Source organism: Balaenoptera acutorostrata, chromosome 20 (assembly GCF_949987535.1).
Source record: "Balaenoptera acutorostrata chromosome 20, mBalAcu1.1, whole genome shotgun sequence".
Taxonomy (NCBI): Eukaryota; Metazoa; Chordata; class Mammalia; order Artiodactyla; family Balaenopteridae; genus Balaenoptera; species Balaenoptera acutorostrata.
Window position 1 is genome coordinate 43,886,127 of NC_080083.1, and position 23,997 is coordinate 43,910,123.

Here is a 23,997-nt window from a genome sequence, read left to right on the forward strand (position 1 = left end):
ATTCAGGGCTATCCCCTCAGCGATGGAAACCTGAACAGAAAAGGGGACCTGGCTGGGCAGGTGGCAGCTGTGTCTGAGAGAAGACCACGTGTGCCACAACCCTGGCCACGGCAGGACAGTCTCCACTGACTTCCACTTCATAACCGTCGCTTAAATCATTCTGTGTCCCCCACGTGTCCGACACACCCGTTATCCTTCTTCACGACCCCTTTCCTGCCACTGTGCTAGGAAGACAGGAGGCCCGGGCTCTCCCGTGCGTGCCAGGGCTGAGGTGAGCACGTGTGACAGCCCTGCCAGCTTCCAGAGTCTCACTCGGGCTCCCTGAGGGAGAGCAGAGGCTGGTGAAATATAGGCGGCTCAAGAAAATTCCAGAAGAATCCTTGAACCCAGAGGAACCCCGAGCTACCAGCCCAGCCCTGGAGACCTGGGCAATGGCCCCATCATTCATCCTGCTTCTGCCTCCAGTCTTGGGGTAATGCCCCCCCAGACCTCTCCAGACCCGTCGCAGTTAGGGATTCAAGGTGGACAGGCCATGGAAAGCCTCGCCGAGTGGTTCAGGAGGGAGCTGCAGCGATGTCCCTTTCCTACAGAGCCTTGGGAAGGGGAGAGCTGCTGCTCTGTTCAGGCTGAGCTGTGTGACCCAGTGGCAAGGGCTGCTCTGGAGGAAGTGAAGAGACCCTCCCAATGCCCTTGAACCACCACTGAGAAGCCCCTGCCGCCCCTCCCACTGCCCAAATGCAGTTCCAGAGGGAGCTCCTCTCAGCCCCCCGCCCAGCCCCCTCCCTGGCCATGGACAGAGTCCACAGGAAGTAATGACCTCTACTGCATTTACATAGCTCATCTTTCCTCTAGGAAGATTTCATAGAGAACTCGACTTGACTTTTGCTGATGGGCAGAGCCGCCAGCCCAGCAAGGGCAGAAGGGAAGAAGGACCTCCACCAAGGCAGGAGCTGGGAAGGGAGGGGTCTTTGCACCCAGGCAGGGACACCCAGGGGTTTCCTCTCCAGGCCTTGCAGTCCTGGGTCTTAAGCCTCTCTCCCCCGTACCCACAATGTCATGTCTCCCAACTTTCCACCCTGCCCCATCCCTTTCTCATCCTTCTCTCTACACATAAGTACACCATCCCTCCATCCCCTCCCCCTCCCAGTGTCTCTCTCCTTCCTCACCCTTCTTCTCATCATACCTTCTCCACCCACCCACCCCCAAACCCATCCTCTCCCCCTTTACAGAAAAACCTTCTCCTTACTCTTGTCCCATTTAATCCCCTCGCCCCTCTGTCCCCAGTGGCTAGACCCACAGCAAAGCCCAGCTGCTGCTGGAGTTGATGGGAAGGGAGGACAGCAGCCCGCTGTGTCACCAACCATTTCTCAAAACCCAGATTCCCATGTCCTCTAATCCCTGCCTCCTCTCTGGCTACAGAGTGGACTCCCCAGAGGGCTGAAGCACCCTCACCCCTACCCCATCTGACCAGCCACCCCCCATACTCATCTCTCGCAGGTGGCTCACCTCTGCTTTCATCCTCAGCCCCTAACACCCTACCCCCACCCCCTACCCCTGTCCTAACTCTCATGCTATCCAATAGGCTGAGAGCTTTGAACAAGAGGGCAGGGCTGGGGGGCTAAAGGCCCCCAACCCAGAAGTCAGTACCTTGATTCATGCAGCAGTGTTTTCTGGCTGCATGCTTTGCTCATGTGAGCCAGGAAAATGGATAAATATAACAGTGTTATAATGGAGGTTTGTAAGTGTCATACAGAGCTGGCAGGAAGGGTACAGAGAAGATGAACTTTCCCCAGTTGGGGAGAAGGAGGGCAACGTTACCAAGGCAGTAACATTTGAGTTGGGTCTTCAAGGATAAATAGGAGTTTAACAGTAAAGAGGGGGGGAAGCCCAACTTTTGCTAAGGGGCTCCTATATGCTAAGTGCAATGTGAAGTACATTATATATGTTTAATTCCTTTTTACAGATTAGAAAACTGAGGCTCAGAAGGTTAACTTCCCCACATTCACCCAGCTAGTAAATGGCAGAGAAAAAGAATTCCAAACTTGTGCCCATTCCACTGGCTCAGCACTCTCAGACAAGTAGATGGATGAATTTGTGCATGAAGCACATAGGTATGAACAGAGTCCCTGTTCAGTGTGGCTGAAGCATATGGTACCCAAGGGAGTAGGTAAGAGAGGAAGCAAAGGAAAGAGGCAGGAGCTGGATCATTAAGAGCCTTGGGTGCTAAGCTGAGAATGTCCAAGGGATGAATACTTGGTGAATGAATGAATGAATGAATGAGGTTGGACTCAGGACCACTGTGTACAGTTGTGCAAGTTGCATGATGCACAATTGTACACGGCAACATGCTTGGACTTTATCCTGTAGGTAATGGGGAGACATCAGAGGCTTTTCAGACAGGGAGTAAGTAACCAGATTTGTGGGGACAGGAGAAAGGATCTGAGGCCTGGGCTGGGGAGGAGTGTGATGGGAAGAGGAGGCTGTGAAGACTTGGAGTTCAGGCCAGGAAAGGGATAGGGGCTCTCATTCTGAGGCAGCATGGGACAGAAGCCTACTTGATCTGGGCCTGGGGCCTGGGTTCTCTCCGAGCTTGAAAGGACCGTGTGGGAAAGAACAGGACTGGGGTTCCCCCTTCCCCCTTGTATTAGTCTGCTCAGACTGCCATAACAAAATATCACAGACTGGGTGGTTTAAACAACAGACACTTATTCTCTCACAGTTCTGGAGCCTGGAGGTGTGAGATCAGGGTGCCAGCATGGTTGGGTTCTCGTGAGGACTCTCTTCTTGGCTTGCAGATGGCCACCTTCTTGCTGTGTGCACATATGGCCTTTCCTCGGTGCATTTTCCTCTTCTTATAAGGCTACCAATCCTATCAAATTAGGACCCCACCCTTATGGCCTCAGTTAACCTCCTAAATTATCTCCTAAGAGTCCTATCTCCAAATACAGTCACATTGGGGTCAGGCCTTCAACCTGTGAATTTATGGGGACACAATTCAATCCATAGGGCCCTTCCATACAGGGCCCTGCCCCAGCCATGTTCCCCACCCCCATAATCCCCCCAGTCCCGGCCAGGCTGGGGCTCTCAGCCCCAGCAAAGCAGACCCTCTTCTTCTTGAGTCTGTGCCCTTGGAGACTCAAGAGTTACTCGTTTTGTAACTCTCTGTTTCCTGGAAGGTGTCTCAGCCTTCACCCCTTCCCAGTCAAATCTTGCCAGGGAGCAAGTGGAGCTTGGCTTGGAGCAGGCCTAGGGGGCAGGAAGACAAGCCAGGAAGAGGGAACCAGAAAGAGAGAATAAGGAGGGGGAGGAAAAGGAACAATGACTCTCACTCACTCATTCACTTGGGTCACCAAATACCATGCTGAGTGCCCACGTGAGCAATGCAGAATTAGGTGACCCCCGGTTGGCTAGGAGGTTGGGAGAGGCCTGCACGTGACCCAGGAGAGAGCTTCTCTCCTCCACAGCATTCAGATTGGGCACCCCGTGAATACTGAGATGGGATGTATTATCCTTTCCTTAGTTCAACCCACTCCCATGCGCACGCACACGCGCAACTTCTCTCTTCTGCATCAAGAATTAGAAACCTGGTGGTCAGACACATCTGGGTGGCAGGTCCCCTCTGCCATTGATTAGTTGCATGATTTAGGGCAAGCCACTTCCCTGGGCATTAAGCCTCAGTTTCCTCGATTGTAATATCCGCCTCACAAAATTAGAGACACACTGGGCGTGAACACACTTTGTAGCCTGTGGAGTACCAATGTTCATTCTGAGAAGGCTAGCACTCCTATCGACCTCTCATTGAGCACCTAATACATGCCAAGTACCAGGCTGCTGGAACAGGAGCTCCACGAAGAAAGAGACTCGCATGTTCACTGCTGGATCCCCAGCACCTAAAACAGTGCCTGGCACACATCAGGCCTACAGTATTTGTTAGAAGCTTTGCCGTGTGTTATCTCATTTAATCTTGATAGCAACACTATGTAGGTATCATTATTTACCCTCATTTGATGGATATGGAACTGTGGATTAGGAGATTAAGTCCATTTCCCAGGGTCCAACCATAATAATGGTAAAGTGTGATTTGAACCCAAGCGATTTGGACCCAAACCCATAGTGATGACGATAATGATGACATTTGGAGCTTATTGAACCAGAGGTCATCAACTCCAATCCCCTGCCTCCATCTACACCAGGATAGAGTTGTCTGCCCCTCCTTCTGGTGTCTCTGCCAAGCCCCTCTTCTCCCACCAGCGATTAGGTCCCCATCCCACTCCAGCCACTACGCCAGGCTGCTCAGGCTGTTGCAAAAGTCACCTGTCCCTCTGTCTGCCTGAAAGGTGGCATATTTCCCTGTAATCTCCCACCCAGAATCTTCCATCAGGACCTCCTTCCTTCCTCCCAAATAATAGCCCTTCCTAGCTTCCCCTTTCTGGAGCCTGAAGAGTCCCCCCTGCCCCCACTGGGATATGGTGCCAAAAGACCACTGCCCTGAGTTCTAATCTGTGTGCCACCAGCTCATTGATGCCTTCAGGCAAGCAAATCACAGACCCCATCTAGGCCTTTGTTTCCCATCTGTATAATGGGTGAACTGGAGAAGAACTTGAAAGCTGCTCCCAGCCCCGGTCTTCTTGGGAAGGACCTTTCTCAGCCATCAGGCTGGAGCCATCCCCTCTCCCTGACCGCCCCCCCGCCGCCCTACACCCCCCTCTCCAGCCCAGGAGATGCCACCCAGCTCTCCCCCCAAAGCTTCCTGTCTGGTCTTCCCCACCGCCCACCTCCCACCCCAGAACTTTGGGATCTGTCTCCCGGCAACCTCTGCTCTCCCCGACTCTGGGCCTGCCCTCTACTTTAGATTGTGCTGACCCTCTCTCCCCCGGCCAGTGCCCAGAGTCCCCTACAAGGCCACCATCTGCAGAGGACGCAACTGGAGGCTGGCCCTTCCCTAGCCTGCAAGGCCAGCTCCCCTCCTTCCAGCCCCAAGAAATTCCCCAAGCAAGGGTTTACAAGGTCTGTTTGCATTTTAAAGGCAACTTCCCGTGGTCCACCCCACCCTGCAAAAAGAAAACTTTTCAAAACTTTTCAGGTCCGTTTACATTTTAATATAAACCCATCTGGGCCTGTTGCCTGGGATTTAGGACTCACCAGCCCCTAAATCCAAAATCTCTTTGGGGGAAGGTTTTTGTTTTTACCACTGCCCCTCCCTTGGTGCATGGGGCTGGGCCCACCCAGGGCTTTTGGAAGTCAGGGTGGTCACAGACCCTGGGAGCATGGCTCCTCACAGGCCTGAGATCAGGCCAGGGTCACTGAGCAGTCACATGTCACTTTGAATGAGAAGCCTTGACCTGAAGCTGAGAAATGAAGTTGGGAAACAGCTCAGCCGAAGGCAACTGGACTTTTGTTTCTTATGATGTTTTTTTTTGTATGTTTTCTGGGGGAAAAAAAAAACCCTCTATTGTCTGACTAACCTTCCATGATGCTGGAAAATTGAATTTGTTTCCTGAGCAGTCTGGTCCAATTTCCCCTGGGTGGGGACGAGCCTGGGCTCCCCTTCCTGCTGCTTCAACTTGGAAGCTTCTGGCTCTACTCAGAGACCAGGACCCAGAAGGGAGGCAGGGACCCTGATCCCTGGACCTGCCAGGCGGTAGCACCCAGGATCCTCCCCGCGGTCCTTGCTCGGGAAGCTTTTTCTGGATCCTCAAGTTTCCTTGTCCTCTCTGTCTTAGCAACCTGGGTTTGCTGGGCTGCCATCTTAGCCTGTCCCCCACCCACGGTAGCTCTGTGCCCCCCAGCTCCCTACCTCTGTCTCTAGGCTCTCGGGGCAAGCCGATAGAGGTACAGCTGTAAAGCATTTGTGCTGGCCGCCAGGCTGGCGGGAGGGCCATCTGCAGCCGGGTAGCTGCCAGGCCTGCAGTGACGGGAACCCTGGGCCTCAGCCCAGCCCCAGCCCTTCCACCCCAACCCCCAGGGCAGGAACTTGGCAGTCTACCAAGGCCAAGGAGTCCAAGGGTGAGGGGGATGACCTCGGGGCACTCCTGGAGTCGGGCGACAGGCATAGTTAGCCCCTATTTGGCAACCTGCAGCTGAGCTGAGCTTCAGGGATGGGATCAAGCTCCCAGGGGAGGCGTCATAAATTCTAAGACTGCCCCCCTAAGCCTCAGTGACAGACTTGTCCTCAGCGGGCCACCGTCCCACCATAATCCTCTGTGGGTAATAGAAAAGTTCCCAGGCCACTAGCCTGGAGAGGAGAGAGAAGGAAAGTACTCTCTCTCCCAGACCTGATGAAAAGGACCCTCCTCACCTCCACTTCCCCTTAGCCCACGCCCCCTCTCCCCTCCCGGGGAAGGACATTGAGTAAGTGGACTGTGGAGACAGGCCTCCGGCCACAGCGGACCCATCTGGTTCCAATCAGGAGAGCTGGTTCCCAGATTGTGGAGGGCACACGGGGGAGGGAGACCACAACCTCACAGCCTCACTACCTCACTGTGCACCCCCAGCACCCCTCCCCACAGTGTGGCCCCCTTTCACCTCCCAGAGGGGCCTCACACACAGCCACTGGAAGACTAGGTGAGGCAGGGAAACTTTAGGGGGCCTGGGCCTGCCTCTTCCTACCCAGTGGTCTAACCATACACCCCAGACCTCTGCCCTTAGTTAGACAACTAGACCACGGAGGAGAGAAGGGAAACTGCAGGAAAGAAGGGGCCTGGAGGGAGGAGAAAGGGCTGCAAACACAGAGCAAGGGAGCCCTAGAAACCACCAGGTCCCAGCTGGATTTTATTACAAATGGGGACCAGAGGTCCTGAGAAGGAAGTCCAGTAGAACCACTTACTGGACTTGGCCCCAAGCCCTATTCAGGCATTCTGCCCACTGGCCCTCACAGGAACTCTATAGATAGGAATCACCATCCCCATCTGACAGATAGGAAAACTGAGGCTCGCAGGATTGAAAGGTCATACCTGCCCAACCTCACCCAAGTAGTTAAGTGACCAGGTTTGTCTGAGCCAGAGTCTGGGCACTAGGCTGCCCTCCACAAAGTCAAGGTTGCCTCAGCAGCCCAAGCCCCAGGATCCCATTTTGCTTTCCCTGCTGCCTCCAGACTTGGACCAGGGCCTGCTCTGTTTTCCGTCACCCACCCAGCCCCAACCTCTGTCTCCAGGCCCAGAGTGAAAGGATAAAATAGCCTCCCCGGTCATGGCTTGGCGCCAGGGTTCTCTCCTGGCTCTGGATGACACAGGCCCCTGGGCCTCAACTTACCCATGGATAAAATGGACCGAGTTGTCTGAAACTGGGTTGAACAATGATTCTGTGATTCTCCAACCCTCCATTCCTGTCATCCTGAACAAACCTAGAGGCTTCCCCTTGGCTTGGGTGGTCTTTAGAAGGTTCTGACCCCAATTTCAGAATTTAGAGCCAGCAAGGGGGCCAAGACCAAGAGGTGACGCAACCAGACATGGAAGCCGCTAATCTCCATCTCTCCCTGAGGGGACTTCACTGCTGCCTCCACTGAAAGCAATTTGTCATGCCCTGAATTAAGTGATTCCAACAAGGGTTTAATTTCAGTTTAATGGCTCTGTTTTTATGTGTAATTAAATACCACTGCATGGCAAAAATATGTTGTTTGCACTTTAGAGACTGTGTAAGGGTCCAGGAAGCCAATCCCACCGGGTTTCCACTCCCAGGCTCCACCAGCCCCTCCCCTTGCCTGGCTGGAATTGTCCAGGTCACGGAGAAGGGGGTTGGGGACCTGGGGAAGGGAGGGGGACAGTGAGGGGAGAGGTGGTCCTGGTGGCGCCTGCTCACTCATTAGGGTATGTTTCTAATTATCTACAGCACCCCCACTTCTACTCCCTGACTCCAAGCCTCCCCAACCTCTGGGGCCTCAGACATAGAGGGGACAGGTTACTCTACAGTTACGATCTAATTAGGCACCACGCTGGCTGGCGCGGTGCCTGCTCCCCCGCGCATGCGCATGTGTGTGCCCCAAAGTCCGTTCCATTGCCCCTCCTCCACTCATTGCTCCCGTTAACTCCCTCCTCCCCCTTGAACATGCTTCCTCCTCGTTGACCCTCTCCCCAGACTCACAAAGCGCCCCTTTCCTCCCCTCTGCCCTAGGACAACCCAGCATCCCAGCTGCCAGTGCCTCCCAGCTCCATCCAACCACATCATCTTGACTTTCTCTTTCGAGGTCAGAGGTGACATTGCCATAGGGGTCTGGAATGCAGGGGGAGTTTCTCTGGCTGGGAATATTTCAGGGTCATTTACCACACAGCCAGATCCCCCCAGGAAGGGGGACCCCTGAGCAGGAGCCCCAAGTCCTGCATGCCTCATAACATTCCTGGAGTAACTTAGTGGTGGAATCTAGCCCAGAGGGCAGAGGGGTTAGAACAAGCAGCCTTTTCCTGGAAGGGGTTGAAGGAATGGCTGTGTCTGGAACCTCAGGGCCCTGATAGGAGAAGGGGCCAGGAGGCTCGGCCAGCTCTCCAGAGACTCCCCCACCTGAATCCAGTACTGGAATCAATCCAAGTCTCCATTTTTTTTCTCTCTACTCCCACCTGGCCTTCTTGACAATGCAAAAGCCAGCCCTCACCCCTCAGCCAGACATCAGGTCTTGATCTCCACTGGGGAGCTGGGAGATGGAAACCGAATGAATGCCTGATGCCAGTCAGCACCAATGGGGGTCCCCCATCCCCCTGCTCCAAACCACAGTGGGAGGAATGACATTTCTTAGGGAGGCAGGACAGACCACTCAAGGACTTTGGTTTAAAGTTATTCTAGGGGAATTCCCTGGTGGTCCAGTGATTAAGCCTTCACCTTCCAATGCAGGGGGTGCAGGTTTAATCCCTGGTTGGGGAGCTAGGATCCCGCATCCCTCGGGGCCAAAAAACCAAAACATAAAACAGAAGCAATATTGTAACAAACTTAATAAAGACTTTAAAAAATGGTCCACATCAAAAAAAAACTTTAAAAAAATAATAAATTAAAAATTAAAGTTATTCTAGGTATGGTGGCCCCACCAGGACACAAGAGTTTGGTCCTTGCCTCCTCCTCTCTTCCACCTCTGCCAGGATGCTGATGCCCCTGTGGCAAATCGAGTGACCATTCAAGGGTATTTGGAGGCCACGGGAGGGCTTAGGTACAAACTAGACCAGCAATTCCTCTCTGCAGCCCGGTTCTCCCCACTGTGACACTACCCAGGGCAGTTCCCTTCCTCTGGCCTGACAGTGGTAGAGGGTGTCCACATTGACACGGAGTTGCTTTTATTTTGGCCCTGTCACATGGCCAAAATAAAAATGTGGCATCTTAGTTCCCCGACCAGGGATCGAACCCGCACCCCCTGCCATGGGAGCGCAGAGCCTTAACCACTGAACCACCAGGGAAGTCCCCAGAGTTGCTTTTATTTCCTTCTTTTTTGACAACTAGGACCTGGCTCCCAGATGGTGCGGGCAAGCACCAGGGGTGGGGGGTGTTCTGTGGGATGTGGGATCCCCACTCCCAAAGTGCACATCCTCCGTTCTCTTGTGCTAGACAGCTCCCTACAAGCCCTGCACTGAGGACACGTAATGAGTGGCGGAGGGAAGTACATACATACACTGTGAATTTCACTCCCTCTCTCTTCACATCACACCCATTCATACTCAGATTCATACAGCCCACCCAGACACACCACACAAACGTGCATCACATCTACACACACCCAGCCCAGGTACACACGCCCTGTAAGAGCCCACACTCTCACTCACATTTCAGGTGTCACTTCACTGTATGCACACACATGCGCACACACACGTTATAAATACACACCTATCACAGAGGCATATCCCAGGCCACACGTGCAGCTACTTGCCAAGCAGACCCAGGTTTTTTCTGGAGGCACATGAAAAGAAAAAGACCTCTTACCACCCATTCCAAGGATGCAAGAATAGAGCATTAGGAAGGGAGGCTGGAGACAAAGGGGAATTTAAAGAGATGCCTTAGGGAAAGAGATACTCTCCCTACATTTGGCTTAGGGACCTAAACCTTCATCCTCAGCCTACATTCACCTCCTCTCCCAGCATGCCTTGGCCTCGGCCCTGGAAGGAGGGGGCTCTATGAAGAGCAGGCCCGCTAGCTGAAGGAGTGTCACTTTGTTCTTTATCTCCTGCTGCTGGCAGCAGCCTGTGGTGCCTCAGGAAGACTAGGTGGCTGTGGGATGCCGCCACAGAGGCAGAGTTAGAGAGATGAGGATTGCAGCCCCAGGCTCGAGATTCAGACGGCACAGGTGCCAGTGCATCAGGGGCCAGCGCAATCGAGAAGCCTGGGAGTGCCTCAAGAGATCAAACACACACACACACACACACACACACACACACACACAGAGAGCACAAAGGTGAGAGGTAAGGAGCATTGGGAGATGACCAGGAATCCAGTGGTACCACGTGGGCACACGTCTGGGGCTGGTACTGAGAGCCCACAGCCCGGCGAGTCCAGGACAGCAAGATCAAAGATACCCCCACTCCCAACCCCTCAGAATCAAATCTCAGCCCAACCCCCAGTCAGGAATCTAGGCAGTCAGAGCTGTGGAATGTGTTGGAGAGCTTACCCCCTTTCCCTAGCTTCAGGGCAGTACCTCCCCTCACTAAATCGATAAATCAAATCCAGACGCAAACCCAGTCTGCCTGATGCCCTAGGAAATGCCCCGGCTTCACACACCAGCTGATCCCAGAAATAGCTCTGGCCCAGCAGGGCTGTCCCTGCTTGTTCCCTCCCTTCAGAAGCCATTACTGGCCCACCAGGAGTCTGAACACAGACAGCACAGACTTTGGGGACAGAGAGGCTCCCCAGGAAGGAGCTGCAAGGAAGAGGAGGGTGAATTGGCTGACCCTTTGCAGTCCTTTTACTATGTAAGACAGCTCTCCCCACCCCTGGTGCATCCCTGTCTCTTAATTGTAAATAAATCAACCAAACACCATTGTCTATGGTTTTTTTGGTTTTGTTCTGTTTTGTTAAAAAAAAAAAAAAAAAAAAAAAAAAAAAAACCAAAACAAGACATCATGGCCAACTGGTAGGTTCCTAAGTCTCTTTCCATCCAGTCAAGCCAGAAAATGCCCAGTGGGTAGGGAAATATCGGGGAGGAAGGTCCAGGGAAGGAGGTGTGGGGAGGGAGGCAGAGCCACAGACAGTGAGCCACTGAAGGATGGAGTCATCCTGGTGACTTCCTGGCTGTGACCACAAATGGGGGTGGAAGCAGGACCCCAGGTAAGTCCCTCACCTCCCAGCATGTGGTTTCCTTTCTCCATCAGGCACGTGCACTCCAGCTGTGCATTCTTTCCTCCTCCCCTGACTGCTCAGAGATGGGCCCCACCTCCCCAGCCCTCTGTCCTGCAGGCCTTCCGCTGACCTCTTCCCTCCCCCAAAGCAGGGTCTCAGTTGCCAGGCAACCAAGCTAAGGTGGGCTTGTCCCTGCAGGTCCTTCCCCCTGGAGGGACCTGGGGAGGAAGTAAAGGGGAGCCTGGCAGGCTTCAGCTTTGGAATTGGGTCTCAGTCGATCTCCTAACCACTGAGTCACCTGCTACCCCACACTTTCCCTATGGCCTCTACCCTCTGACTAGTTTGAGGGGAGGGACAATGGTCAAGGTACATGTCTACTTTCCTCCCCTCATTATGGGACTGGGACTTTTCTTCTCCTACAGACTCGTGCTCACCTTCTAGGAGGTGGCCTCACATGTCTAAATCAGAGGGAGTTAAAATGAGAGCCCGCAGGGCTGAAAACTAGAGCTGACATGTAGTATGTGGTCAAGAAGTGTTTATAGATGGCTGAAGGGCTAAATGAATCCAGGATCAATTTGGAAACATACCAGGGCTCTGTCAGGCTATCTAAGCCCAAAGAAGGACACCCCTAGGCTTCGGCTCACCCCAAGGGCACACCCATGCTCATAAACACACACGCACACACGCATACACGCAAACACACCCCAAGGGAAACTTCTGGGCCAGAAGCAGGGCCAGGACTCAGACCCAGGCTCCAGGTCAGCTCTGCAGCCTCCAGGGGAGGGGGCAGCAGGGGGCAGCGAGCCCCCCCGCCTGCCGACAGGGCTTCACTCGCGGAAGCTGTCAGCCAACTGGTGGCAGTCCAGCTCCCCCTTCGGCTCCAGGCCCCCCGGAAGCTTCACTCCCGTCTTCCGGTCCACACACCAGCACTTGCCGCGCTGCCCATCCAGGGCCGGGTGGCACTGCCAAGACAAGGGTGTGAGAGGTCAGAGCTCAGGCAGCCGGCCCCGATCCCAGCCCAGCCCCCAAGTCAGACAGGGGCTCCAAGATGGACTCTAAGGGCGGAGGCTTTCTTGAACATGGGTCCTCTGAGCTCATTGGAGTAAAGCTGGCCAAGAAGGAAAGGTCCAGAGAGGTTTGGTCCAGAAGGTCCAGAAGGCAGGGTCCTGAGGAAGTTCTGTAGCCTACCTGGAGGGGAGACTGGATCCATGGAGTTGAAAGGTGCAGCTGGATTTGACAGGCTAGGGTTCAGGTTGGAGAAGTTTTTAATTTGTGTTCTGATTGTGTTTTAGTTTGGGTTCTGATTGTGTGGGGACTTTAAGAATAGGATTATGGTTAAGATTGTGATTATCCACACTGAAGTTGGGGTAGGATCAGCATAAGAGTTGCAGGTGAATTGGGAATTATGACTAACACTTGAGTGGGGTGAGGCTTAGAGCCCAGGTCAGAAATGGAATTGGGATAGAGACAGAGGTCAAGGTCAGAACAATTAAAGCAGTTGGGCTAAAGTTTGGGTCCGGATTAGACAGGAGAGGAGGAAGAGTAGGGGGGTAAAGGTGTATTTCAGAGTCAGGATTAGAGTTGGAGTGAAGGTTGTCTCAAGGGTCAGAATTGGCCTGAAGATAAAGGGTCAAGTGTCAGAATTTTCAGTGGGATAAAAACTGGGGGGAAGGAAACACATAAACGTGTATAACACAAAGAGTGAACCCTAACATAAACTACGGACTTTAGTTAATAACTAATAATCAATTTTAGTTCCTCAGTTGTAACAAATGTACCACACTCATGTTAATAGGAGAGACTGGGGGTGGGAAAGTAGATGGGAACTCTGTACTTCCTGCTCAGTTTTTCTGTAAACTTAAAACTGCTCTAAAAAATAAAGTCTATTGATTTTTTTAACGGGGGGGGGGGGCGGTTTAAAAATTGGGACAAGGGGGAATTCCCTGGCGGTCCAGTGATTAGGGCTCTGTGCTTTCACTGCCGGAGGGCCCAGGTTGGGGAACTGAGATCCCACAAGCCACACGGCACGATCAAAAAAAAGGAAAAAGAAAAATTGGGCCAAGGATGAAATTGGTATTGGGATAAAGGCTGGAGAGAGGTTTGGCGCTGGTTTGGTGGGGAGACCTCTGTGGTCCTCCTCCATCGCACAGCTCTTCATAACCTCCTCATGCCACCCTGGGGTGTGCAGACTCGGGGGCCGCCCTTCTCCTCCTAGCAAGGCCTCTTCTGGCTGAGTGGTGGTCCACCTTGTGGATTCGTCTATAGAGCACGGAGTGGGAGGACGTGTGTGCCTACACCCACAAGGGCTGGAGGAGATCCAGGCCACACCAGCACGAGGTACCCCACCCAGTGTCCTGCCCAGATATGCCACCCTTCTGAATGAGCCCGACTGAGACAGGCCAGAGATGAGGCTGGAGCAGGCCAACCTTGTTGACCATCCCAGCGTCCTGGGGGCTTGTCAGAGGAGCCCATGTTCCAAGGGCGTGTGGAGGTACAGAGGTTTCTGCATTCCTGTCTTGTCTCCTGCCCTCTCCTTCCTCTGCTGCACCCAAAGTTCCTGTCTCCAGCTGTCAGGTCTGGCTTCACCTCCAGCCTGGCTGAACCCCAGGTCGTTCGGCGGCTCAGCTTGGGGGAAGGGGCAGGCTGAGTTTCCTCCTCAACTCTTCCAGACCTAGCCCCTCCATTCCCAGATAAAACCTCAGACATCAGGAGTTCCCTGGCCGTCCAGTGGTTAGGACTTCACGCTTTCACTGTGAGGGCCTGGGTTCGATCCCCGGCCAGGGAACTAAGATCCCACAAGACACACGTGGAAACCTCAGACATCCAGGGACAAAGGAGAACTCACAGGAATGGAGGAAGGGGAGTGAGAGAGGGTTGGGAGGCAGAGGTTGGCAGGAGTGCCAGGTCTGCATCACAGATGGTGACTACAGAGGTCATGGAAATAAGCCTGGATGGGGAGGCAGGGTAATTGGTCTGCCTTTAACTCGCTCTGTGACTTTGGGCCAGCCTCTACCCCTCCCTGGACCTCAGTCTCCTCATCTGCAAAATCAGTGAGTGGGCAAAATGAGCTGAGGTCCTGAGGCTGGGGGAGGGTCTGGGGGAGGGTCCAAAGGGTTAGGTTTGGGTTGAGGAGCTCCCCCCTTCCTGAGACCTCCATTCTGGACATCTTGGAGCTGAGGCCGGGCCGAGTCGGCGGAGATGGAGACCCACCTGCTTGGGGTGGAAGTTGCCGTTGCGGTCGCAGTTGGGGATGGGGATGATGTAGAGGTCCTCGTGGGTGCGGCTCTGTGAGGCAGCCAGCCGCTCCAGGGCCCGGTGCAGCTCACTCTGGCAGGAGCCCTGGGGCTGGAGGAGGGGGAGGACGAAACCGCTCAGCAGAAGCGAGAGAGACAGGAGGACGGGGGCTGGGGGTCAGATCAGGACTGCAGGCTCTGAAAGGAGGGTTAAGGCCTGGAAGCTGAGCAGGGCCCAATGAGGTAAAAGGAGGAGCTCGGGCTCAGGGGACACTGGCGGGCAGAACAGAGGGACATTGAAGAGAGGATCTTGAGCCAAAGAGCTTCTAAAAAGGAGGGGTATGAAGTGAAGGGACCTGGTGGGGAAAGGAAATCTACGGTGAAGGACAGGAAGGGGATGATTTCTAAACAGGAGTGATGGATGAAATCATATAATTAACAACTTGTAAGACCCAGGCATGGATCCATCAGAAACACCCATCAGAAAGGACATTATGTGATTAAGTTTTATGAATTTGTCCTTTGTTATCAAATAACATTCCTCTTTTGTGACTTATGCTTGCAGTTGACTTCATTATTGCTTTTTCTGTAGTTAATAATGCCACCCATGTTCTCTAACTTTTGCACTTGCCTAACACATCTTTGCCCAATTGCAAAAAAAAAAAGAAAGGACATTAGCCAGACCCTGGAGCAGGGTCCCAAGGCTCCCTGCTATGGCCAGCATGAACCCTTTAACTACTGAGAAGCTCTGGGGTGGGGAATCCCTGGGAAGGGCCAAGAAACATCAGGAGGCTTGGGGCCACTGCTGTTCACCAACCAGTACGGAAGTGTCTCAGTATTTAACAATAACTTCAGCTATCCCAATGTCTAGAACTGGTGAGCAGGAAAGGAATTTCAAGAAGAGGGGTGAGGGCTTTCTGGGTCCTGTTGATGCACCCTAGGTGCATCTTGCACACAGCAGACATCTAAAGAATGTTTGCTGAACGGACATCGTCCAGATCTGGTGATGGTGGTGGTGTGTGTGCCTATGAACATGCGCATTTGGTCAGAGGTCCTCACCACAGGCCGGGCTTCCTCCCGAGGGACCCCGATGACCTTCATCTTGCCCCCACTGGTGCTCCGGTCTCGAATTTTGGCGAAGTGCTTCTGCAGGCACCTGCGGTCATGGGCGCTGCAGGGGCTGAAGCTGTTATTGGGGTGGTCACCCTCGTCCTTGTCTGCAATCAGGCCAAGATGGGGAAAGGTCAGCGATGGGAAAGGACAAGCCAGCACAGCAACCCAGCCTCCCACCTGCTTTCTCCTTCTTAGGGATTCTCCAGCCAGGCGCTGGGGAAGAGCAGGGGGTCTGGGGGGTGCGAAGAAATGAAAGCAGCACCCCGGTTTCTTCCCCACTCCCCAGGATCTCCTCAGGAGAATATTCCTCTTGAAGTCCTTCATTTGTCCCTCACTCCACCCACTCCAGCCCTCAGATGAGTCACCAGCTGCAGCTGCCCAGACAGCAGGAGGGTCCCCTGGGCCCTGCAGGGAGGTCTCAAGCAGGCAGAGGGCCCCACACCGAATCTCATCCTCCTTGCATTCAGCTCTTCCTACCATCCCCCTCTCGGTCTGCTCTTTCTTCCTCTCGCCTTTCCTGCTCTTTTCAGCATCTGGCTGAGCCAGCCAGGGGATCCCCAGGGCTGTCAGCTCTGCTGACCCTCTTCCAAACGGCCAGAATCAAAGTTTCCATGAGTGATGAGAAATCTGGCCCAAAAACTCTCTCCATTGGCTGCAGAGGAGAAGTGGGAGTGGGTGTGTATGCCTGCATGTGAAAGAGTGTGTGTGTGTGTCTGTGTGTGTGTGTGTGTCTGTGTGTGTGTGTGCGTGTGTCTGAGACACTGTGTGGCCCCAGGACCAAGAGAACACCCTCACACGTCCCTTCAGCCCCCCCACCCCAAAGTCTCCCATCCTTACATTTCAGACCCCATCCAAAGTGCACATCTGTTGCCCAGAGCCAGGGCACTGGGGATGTGGAGACGGGGGTGGTGAGGCTGAACCGCCACGCTCTCCCTGGGCTCTCCTAAAGGCTCTATCCGAACTCAAGAAAAACCCCATCCAGAAGTCCCAGAATTGTAACCACTGCTCCTCCATCCAGGCAGCCAAAACCAGAACACAGGGCTGAGCTGGAGAAAGAGGTCGCAAGATCCCTCCGCAGATCAGAGCCACCTCTGAAATGCTCGGGTTTGGCAACTTGCTGCCGGCCTGAGTGCAGAGCCCCTGCCAGCATTCCAGATGTTGGCAGCAGGACAGAAGGTTACATCTGGTTTGCGTCAGGATTTTTTTCCTGAGGAGTTAGCAGGTTCCTCCATGCATGGCAGCAGTCCCAGAGCTGCCTCTGGGTTAAATGGTATTTTTCTGCCGAGCCAAAGTTAGTTGGGGGGTTAGTTCTCTTTTTATTCTCCTAGTTCTGGGGGTGCAGGGGGAAGCACGTGGATAAAGGGAAACCAGGCAAGGAGGAATCTAGACCCCCAGAAAGTCTTTGTCAAGATTCCACACCAAAGGTTATTTATAAAATTCAGTCACCAAGGATGGGAAGAGGTTTTGTCACAGATGCAGGGCTGGTTTAGAAAAAAGAAACAGAGGGAAGGAATAAATGGAGCAGATAGATATAATCCCTCCTTCTGCATATTTAACATCCCAAGAAGGGCAGTCTGGAGGGGATTTCTGTCCCAAAAGATCGAGTTCCCGAAGGTCAACCAAGGAGAAGCCACTACAGCAAAGACTTCCCAGCTGGTGTGGGCAGCAAAAGAAGGGGCAGATCAATTTCAGAAGACCAGGATTGTGCAAAGGGGGCTATAGGAAGATAGACCCCAAGCCCCCAGGCAGGAACCAGAGAGAAGACCTGAGATCTAAGCTCTTCCCTGAAGACCTTCCCAAGGAACCTTCTGGCTAAGAAGGCCCAGGCTGGCCAGTGACCACCCCCCGCCATCACCGCGTCCGCCTTGTCCAAAGCCACAAGACTAGTGGATGCGGTCACAGCACTGCAGGTGTGTAGGCTGGAGCTGGGGGTTGGAGAGAAAGGAGATAGAAGACCTAAAAGAATTGAAAGATTTGTCTTGGAACCACAGAAGCTGAGCGAGCTTGGAACAAAGGGGCCACCATTCTACCGGGAAAGTCTGGAAGGATCCCAGGGGCTCATTTGACACAACCCATGACACTACCTTGAGGGCCCCCTTCAACCGGAAAGGTTTTGTTGTTCTTCCTTTGAGTTTGCTTTCTTTTCATGACCGTAAAGGAAAGCACGGCTGTGCACAGTGACACTTGTCCCTCTTGGTAAGTGGCCAGATGTTCTTAGGTTCCCTAGGCAGAGTTTTCTAATGCACGGGGCTGCCCCAGGAGGTAGAGTTCTGCCCTGGAGGTGTGGCATGTCAGGGTGGCAGAGGCCTCAAGGACCCGGAGAGATCCGCCGTAGAAATTCGACTACTTTCCAACATTGTGTTTCTATGAGTCAAGTTCACAAAAACACTCGGGGGAGGGATTTTTTTTTTTTTAACATCTTTATTGGAGTATAATTGCTTCCCAATGGTGTGTTAGTTTCTGCTCTATAACAAAGTGAATCAGCTATACATAAACATATATCCCCATATCTCCTCCCTCTTGCGTCTCCCTCCCACCCTCCCTATCCCTCCCCTCCAGGTGGACGCAAAGCACCGAGCTGGTCTCCCTGTGCTACTCGGGGGATTGTTAAAGGATATTTGGAATGATTATCCTTTAATTTAGGAAGTGCCCTGAAGGAGGACAACTGGGTCCGCTCACTGAACCCTGGGGACGCGTAGGGCATAGGGCGAGCTTGGAAACATAGCTCATGTTCTTGCAGGGCTCCCGTCACGTGGGGCATTATCAGCAGGCAGCCGGCCTGGCCTCCCCCACCTTGGTTTCTCCACCACCCAGCACACTTAGCCACAGCTTGTGTCTCAGCTTAGAGTAGAACACGGCAGGCAGGGAGAGTGGCTCGGGACTGCTTCTCGCAGGGGCAGGGGGTACACAGACTACGTCCCTATCTGCCAGCTCAGACACAGACCGGCTCGGACTCAAGGATCACAAACATACACAAACGATCACGTGTCCAGACACACACTGGTCCACGCGTGCACACCCACCCACGTGCACCCAGGCGCCCTGACCCTGCCCTGGCCAGAGCACACTGACTGTACCCCCGGCTGTTGACTTTCCACTTAATCTGTAACTTCTTGCCCAGTCTTGTTTAACTGGCAGACTGAGACCCCACCCCAGGATCCACCCTAGGCACTAGGCTTGGGAGGGTGAGGGTCATAGCCTTGAGTCTCTAAAAAAACGTTCACCTTCCCATCTCTAAAACTGGCTAAATTCTTGCTACTTCCCTGCTCACGCAGGAGGTCCATCCTCCTCGAGCTGCTCACCCAGGTGGGGCCCTCTGGAAAAATCGCAATCCTGGTGGGTTCCCCTCTGAGCGGGAGCCGAGTCAAACCTGCCCGCCCCCCCACCAAAGGTCGGACCTCCCGACATCTGAAAGGCTTGTTTGGGAGGCGGGGCTTCCAAGGTAGGCCAGGTCACCTCCTCTTGCCCCGCTGGAGCTAGGCCAACGACATCCAGCCACAGGGGAGACCTTGGTCTTTGCTCCAGCCACAGAGGAAGGGCAGGCACCCAGAGAAAGAAGAGGTTTCACAGCTTTGGCACCAATGGCTGCAAAGTTCATGGTCAAAGCTAGAAGATTTCCTCTTTCTTGCTGCCTGATTTCATCCTCATGATTTCCCTTCAACTCTAGCCCCCACTCCCCTCAAGACGCCCAGGGTGAGGCTGTGAGGTAGGTGGGCCCAGCCAACCAGACACGATCTGGAGGGTCACCCACCTGCCCTACAACAAAGGCCTTTTCCTTCTTCCCCTGCACTCTGGCTGGAGAAGCCAAGACCACCCATGCTGGGTACCAGGCCTTTCTTTGAGGTCTGGCTCAAGGGGTGTCCCCCTCACCCTTGTGCCATGCTGCTGGCCTCAGACTAAAGAGTCAGAGAAGGACAGCTGGCCCTTCCACCCTACCCGCTCCATTCCTCTGCCTGTCCCCCCAGCTTTGCTCACTTGCCCTACTGTCCCCCAAAGCCCCAGCATCAGAGGAGAAGTTAAGCTTCAACTTAAATCCATTCGGCTTCCTCTTCATCACCATCCTCATCACTGCTCCAATACTGAGCTCTTACTCCATGCCAGATGCCCCAGCCCTGCAAGATAGGTCCTACTGTCCCCCCTTTTTACAGATGAGGAAATGAAGCAGTCTGGCTAGAGGAAAGGAGAAGAACTTATCTCTGCAGCTCCTATGTCTTTAAATGGAAAGACTCCTGATACCCGAGGCACCAATAATTCTGGCTTTGCCAAAACTAAAGAAAAAATGTTAAGCAGCCATGCTCCTCCTTCCCCCCTCCCCCAAGGCACAGAATTTCTGGGAAGGCCCTGTTCCCATGACATGACTGGATTCCCAGTACTGAAGTAGAGGGGACAATATTTGCTGTGTTGACTAAAAATTAACCCAGCCTGCATGTTCCCTAACCCTGTCCCAGAGGGACCCAGAGCACAGTTTAGGATCTCCCCAGTCCAAACGCTAATCTTCCCACTGTCCACTCCCCCAGATTCCACAAGTCGAGGGTCAGTACACTGAATCAGGATTGTGGACTTCTGACACACGTGTCCCACGCCGCCCCCACCTCTGGTGGCCTGAGCTGTGTTAATCCACAACCTTTTCTGGCTTGGAAAGCTGGGACAGGGGGTCATGGCAGAGGGCACGGGGGAGGGGGGTAGCCTAGAGAGGGATGGGGGAGACCTGCCCCAGGAGCAAAGAGTGGGCCTCTGGACCACAGCAGGCCAAGAGAGGGGGCACGCTGAGTGACTGCCCTCCCCAGTCACCTGCTGAAGCTCAGCCCCAAGAGGAAAAGGCAGGAAGAAGAGCCTGATTGACCTCTCTGCCAAACTATTCCCCAGGCAAGAAGGCCCAAGCTTTGGGACGCAGGAGGGACAGTAGCCTATCGACAGTGGAAGGCTCAGGAGAACAGCGGGGAGAGGGGCCGAGCCCTGGCCGCCTGGTCTCACCAGGCACCCTGCAGGGCTACTGCACAACTCTAGGGGGCGCCTTTCACGCAGTGCAGTGTGGCCCGGGCCGTGGCAGGGGTACTTCTGGGATGACTGGGAGGTAAGAGGGCATGGACACAGCTTGCTGAGTAGGTACCTAGTTTCCCCAGGGCCCCCCAGACCTCCCCTTCCCCTCTCCCGATATCTGCCTGCACTGCAAGGGTGGAGGCCAAGGCAAGGAGACCTTGGGCCCTGTAATCCAAGAGGGGCCTAAAGCTGCCTTTCGAGGCTGGTGTACACGATGTTCACAGGACACTCACTAACTGTTCACGCCATGCCTCCCCAAAGCTCCTAGGGGAACAGTTTCTTCCACTTCAGGACGGGGTGTTCCTACCCAGCCAGGGAAGAAGGGGTTCCCAAGACCCACTGAGGGCTCTTCTGTCCCACATTCAAGTTGGTGAGAGAGGAGGAGCTCACCAGCCATCCTAATCTGGTGCCAGATACCCGCTGGCCAGTGGAGGGTGGAGATACCAAGCAAAAGGAACCCGTTATACCCGGGGAGCCCAAGGGTTCAGCCCTCACTCCCAGTCTGCTCTCCCACTAGCACTGGCATCTCTGCCCCAGGATCAGTGACTTACACCCCCAGAACCCCCCCCCACCCCCGCTTCCCAGATGTGCTGGGTGCCAGGCTGGCATTTCTCCTAGAATGTTTTCTGCTGACCTATCTCTCGCTGCCCAGGGGCAGGAAGGGCAGAGAGGCCCGAGGCCCAGACCCCTGGGGTCCACCTCCTTCCTGTTTTCCCTGCATCCTGCTCTCCTCTGGCTAACAAGCTGCAGAGGATTGAGGAAGTGGAGCGGTCTGGGACCCAGGGCAGGAAGCTTGGGGCCGGAGTCCCAGCATCCGGACTGCAACAATGGAAGCTTCAAGCACCAGGAAAAGAGACAGAAACAGACAGAGGCACAGGGAGAGCAAAACAGAGTCCGAGAGGGAACAAGAAACAGAGGCAGAGGTAGAGAAAGGCAGACAGAGAGCTTCTGAAAGCAACAGAGAAAGACAGGAACAAAGACAGAAAGAGAAACGGTGACAGAGTCAAGAGAATGAGCAACGGAAAGAGACTGAGATGAAAGTGAGCAAAACAGGGCAACAAAAACAGGAAAAGGAATAGGAGAAAGAGAAGGAAACTGATAACGGGCAGGAGATATTGAGGAAAGGAGAATCTGAGAATGTTGTTAGTGAAACTAGAGGTTGAGAGACGCAGCAGGAAAGAACAAAAGAATAAGAGAAAGAAGGAGAGAGACAGAAAGACTATAAGGAGAAACTGAAAGTCTCACTGAGAAATAGAGAAAGAGAAAGTGTAAGAATGAGTTTAGGGCAAAAGACCTTCTAAACCTCTCTCTTCCTTTCTCTCTCTCTCTCCCTCCCCCCCCCGCCCCATCCCTCTCCTCTCTACTGCCTATCCCGTTAGGTTTCTGCAGCTCTGGGCTGGGAGCCAAGACTTGCTTCTCTTCTGCCACCTCAAATGGCACCTGCCAGGAGAAAGGAGCAGGGCGCCTGTGTACCAGGGCAGGAGGAGGTGCCCAGGCCTGGCAGAGAGACCCCTGTCTTCCCAATACCTCTCAAAAAGCTAGGTGAGCCGGCCTGGGGCTTTGAGGAAGGGCCACTCTGATGCTCCTCACCACCAAAGCCACTCTAATTTACATGTCCCACTCCACCCCACCTCAATGTCAAAAGCCCGAGCCCTGGCTTCTCAGACCCCTGGGGCCTCCACTTGGGTCCAGGGTGAGGGGAGGTCCCTGGATCAGGAACAGAAAGCCTCCACTGCCACCAACCCCATCCTCCAGGTATCTGGCCCTAGACTGCTCACTTGCAGGCTGTGGGCTGGACCAGGTCACTTAATTTTCCACTCTTGCCCCAGCAGCCAGGACTACCATTGAGACCTCTCTTCCCAAATAGGCACCCTTGAGATGGAGGGATGGGAAGAGTCCTCTTTGATGGTGGCAACAGGCTGCTAGGGACTTGATAGCAGTTTCCTTGGCTGACCCTGTCCCATGCCAGTCGGGCCCTGCCACATACCTGCCTTCTGTTCAGCTCACAGGGGATTTTCAAGAGCCTTTCGGGCCAGCCCGAATGGGGAAGGGGCTTCTGGGAGGGGAGGACCCCAGGGAGGGCGTGCAAGGGATGGGGCACCTTACCAGAGGGCTGCAGGCTTTCCTGGATGGCCTCGATCTCTGCCAGTTCCATGCACACGCCTTGCCCGTGCACCAGCGTGTGCAGGGGCTTCTCCACGCCCCGGGGCGGGTAGCAGCGCAGGCCGGAGCCGCAGCGGGGGGTGTACACCCCGCAGGGCATCCCCTTGCCCAGGGCGCAAGTGGCGCAACAGCCGCAGCCCGGCTCTCGCACCAGCTCCTCGCAGCCCACGGGGGGGCGGCAGCGCGCCAGCTTCTCCTCGGAGCAGGGCGGGCAGTGGATGGCTTCGTCGCCCAGGCTCGGCCCGGGCCCGGCGGCCAGCAGCAGCGCGGCCACGAGGCACAGGGGCAGCATGACCGGGCGAGGACGGGGCACGGGCGGGCAGCGGGGGACACAGAGGCAGCGCCCGGCGCGCCTGGAGGACCCGACCCGGAGGGCGCGGGGACACGGGGCGGCTCCGCTGGCGGACAAGGACGAAGCCGAGGAAGTTAGCAAGCGGGCCGGAGGGGAGCGAGCCTGGCGCTGCGCCGCATCCTCGGCCCGGCCCAGGCGGCTGGCTGTAGGGGGGCAGGGGGCTGAGCTGCTGCCCGGGACCGGCTCCCCCGGACTTTATACCGGCCCCAGGCCACACCCCCAGCGCCTTCCCGCGGGGGAGGGAGGGACGGGAGCGGGGCGGGGGGGGCCCGGGGAGAGGGAGAAGGAGAGGCGGCTGTTAGGGGGAGGGGGCGCTGTCCTAAGTCGTCGCTGCTGCCGCCGCCGCTGCTACTACATCTGAAAGTCCTTTTCTGCCGCAGGAGAAAGCGGCGCAGTTTGGAAGCCACGGCAGGCGCCGAGAGCGCTTCTGAACCGGAGCCCGGGAGGGCAGTGAAGGGCGAGCGAAAGCGAAGGGGCGGCTCCGTGGCCCCCTCCCCCGACCTTGGAGGATTCTCCCCGGACCCCACTGAGATGGCCCCGCAGTCCCCCCGCACTGAGAGCGCGGCGGCCTCCTAGCCCGGACTCCCAGCTCCGGGGATTCAGTCTCCCTGGCCAGAGTCCTTCCCACCCCGCTCCAGTGCTTCCAGCCTCAGCCGCTGGAGACCAAGTCTGGTGAGGACGGGAGAGGGGGCCCAGAAGGGCCGCCTGGCCCTAAGAGGTTGATAGGCTCTCTCCCCACTTGCCCCTTCCAACCTGCCCCTGCCCCCAATCTCCCCAGGGTTCATTTGGGCCCCTGTCCCCTCTGCCTTACACAGGATGGCATCAACAGAACTCGCACCCAGAGAGGGAGGT

The 23,997-nt window shown here is 54.9% G+C and overlaps 1 protein-coding gene across 1 annotated transcript; it reads right to left on the bottom strand.

Moving 5' to 3' along the window:
• Positions 1 to 10,985: 10,985 nt before the first annotated feature.
• Positions 10,986 to 23,329, bottom strand: IGFBP4 (insulin like growth factor binding protein 4). The gene is made up of 4 exons (XM_007177597.3): positions 22,737 to 23,329; positions 15,537 to 15,694; positions 14,455 to 14,589; positions 10,986 to 12,206 (listed from the first exon to the last, which is right to left on the bottom strand). The coding sequence occupies exons 1-4, from the start codon at positions 23,083 to 23,085 to the stop codon at positions 12,072 to 12,074; spliced, it is 777 nt and encodes a 258-aa protein (XP_007177659.1). The 5' UTR covers positions 23,086 to 23,329; the 3' UTR covers positions 10,986 to 12,071.
• Positions 23,330 to 23,997: the final 668 nt, after the last annotated feature.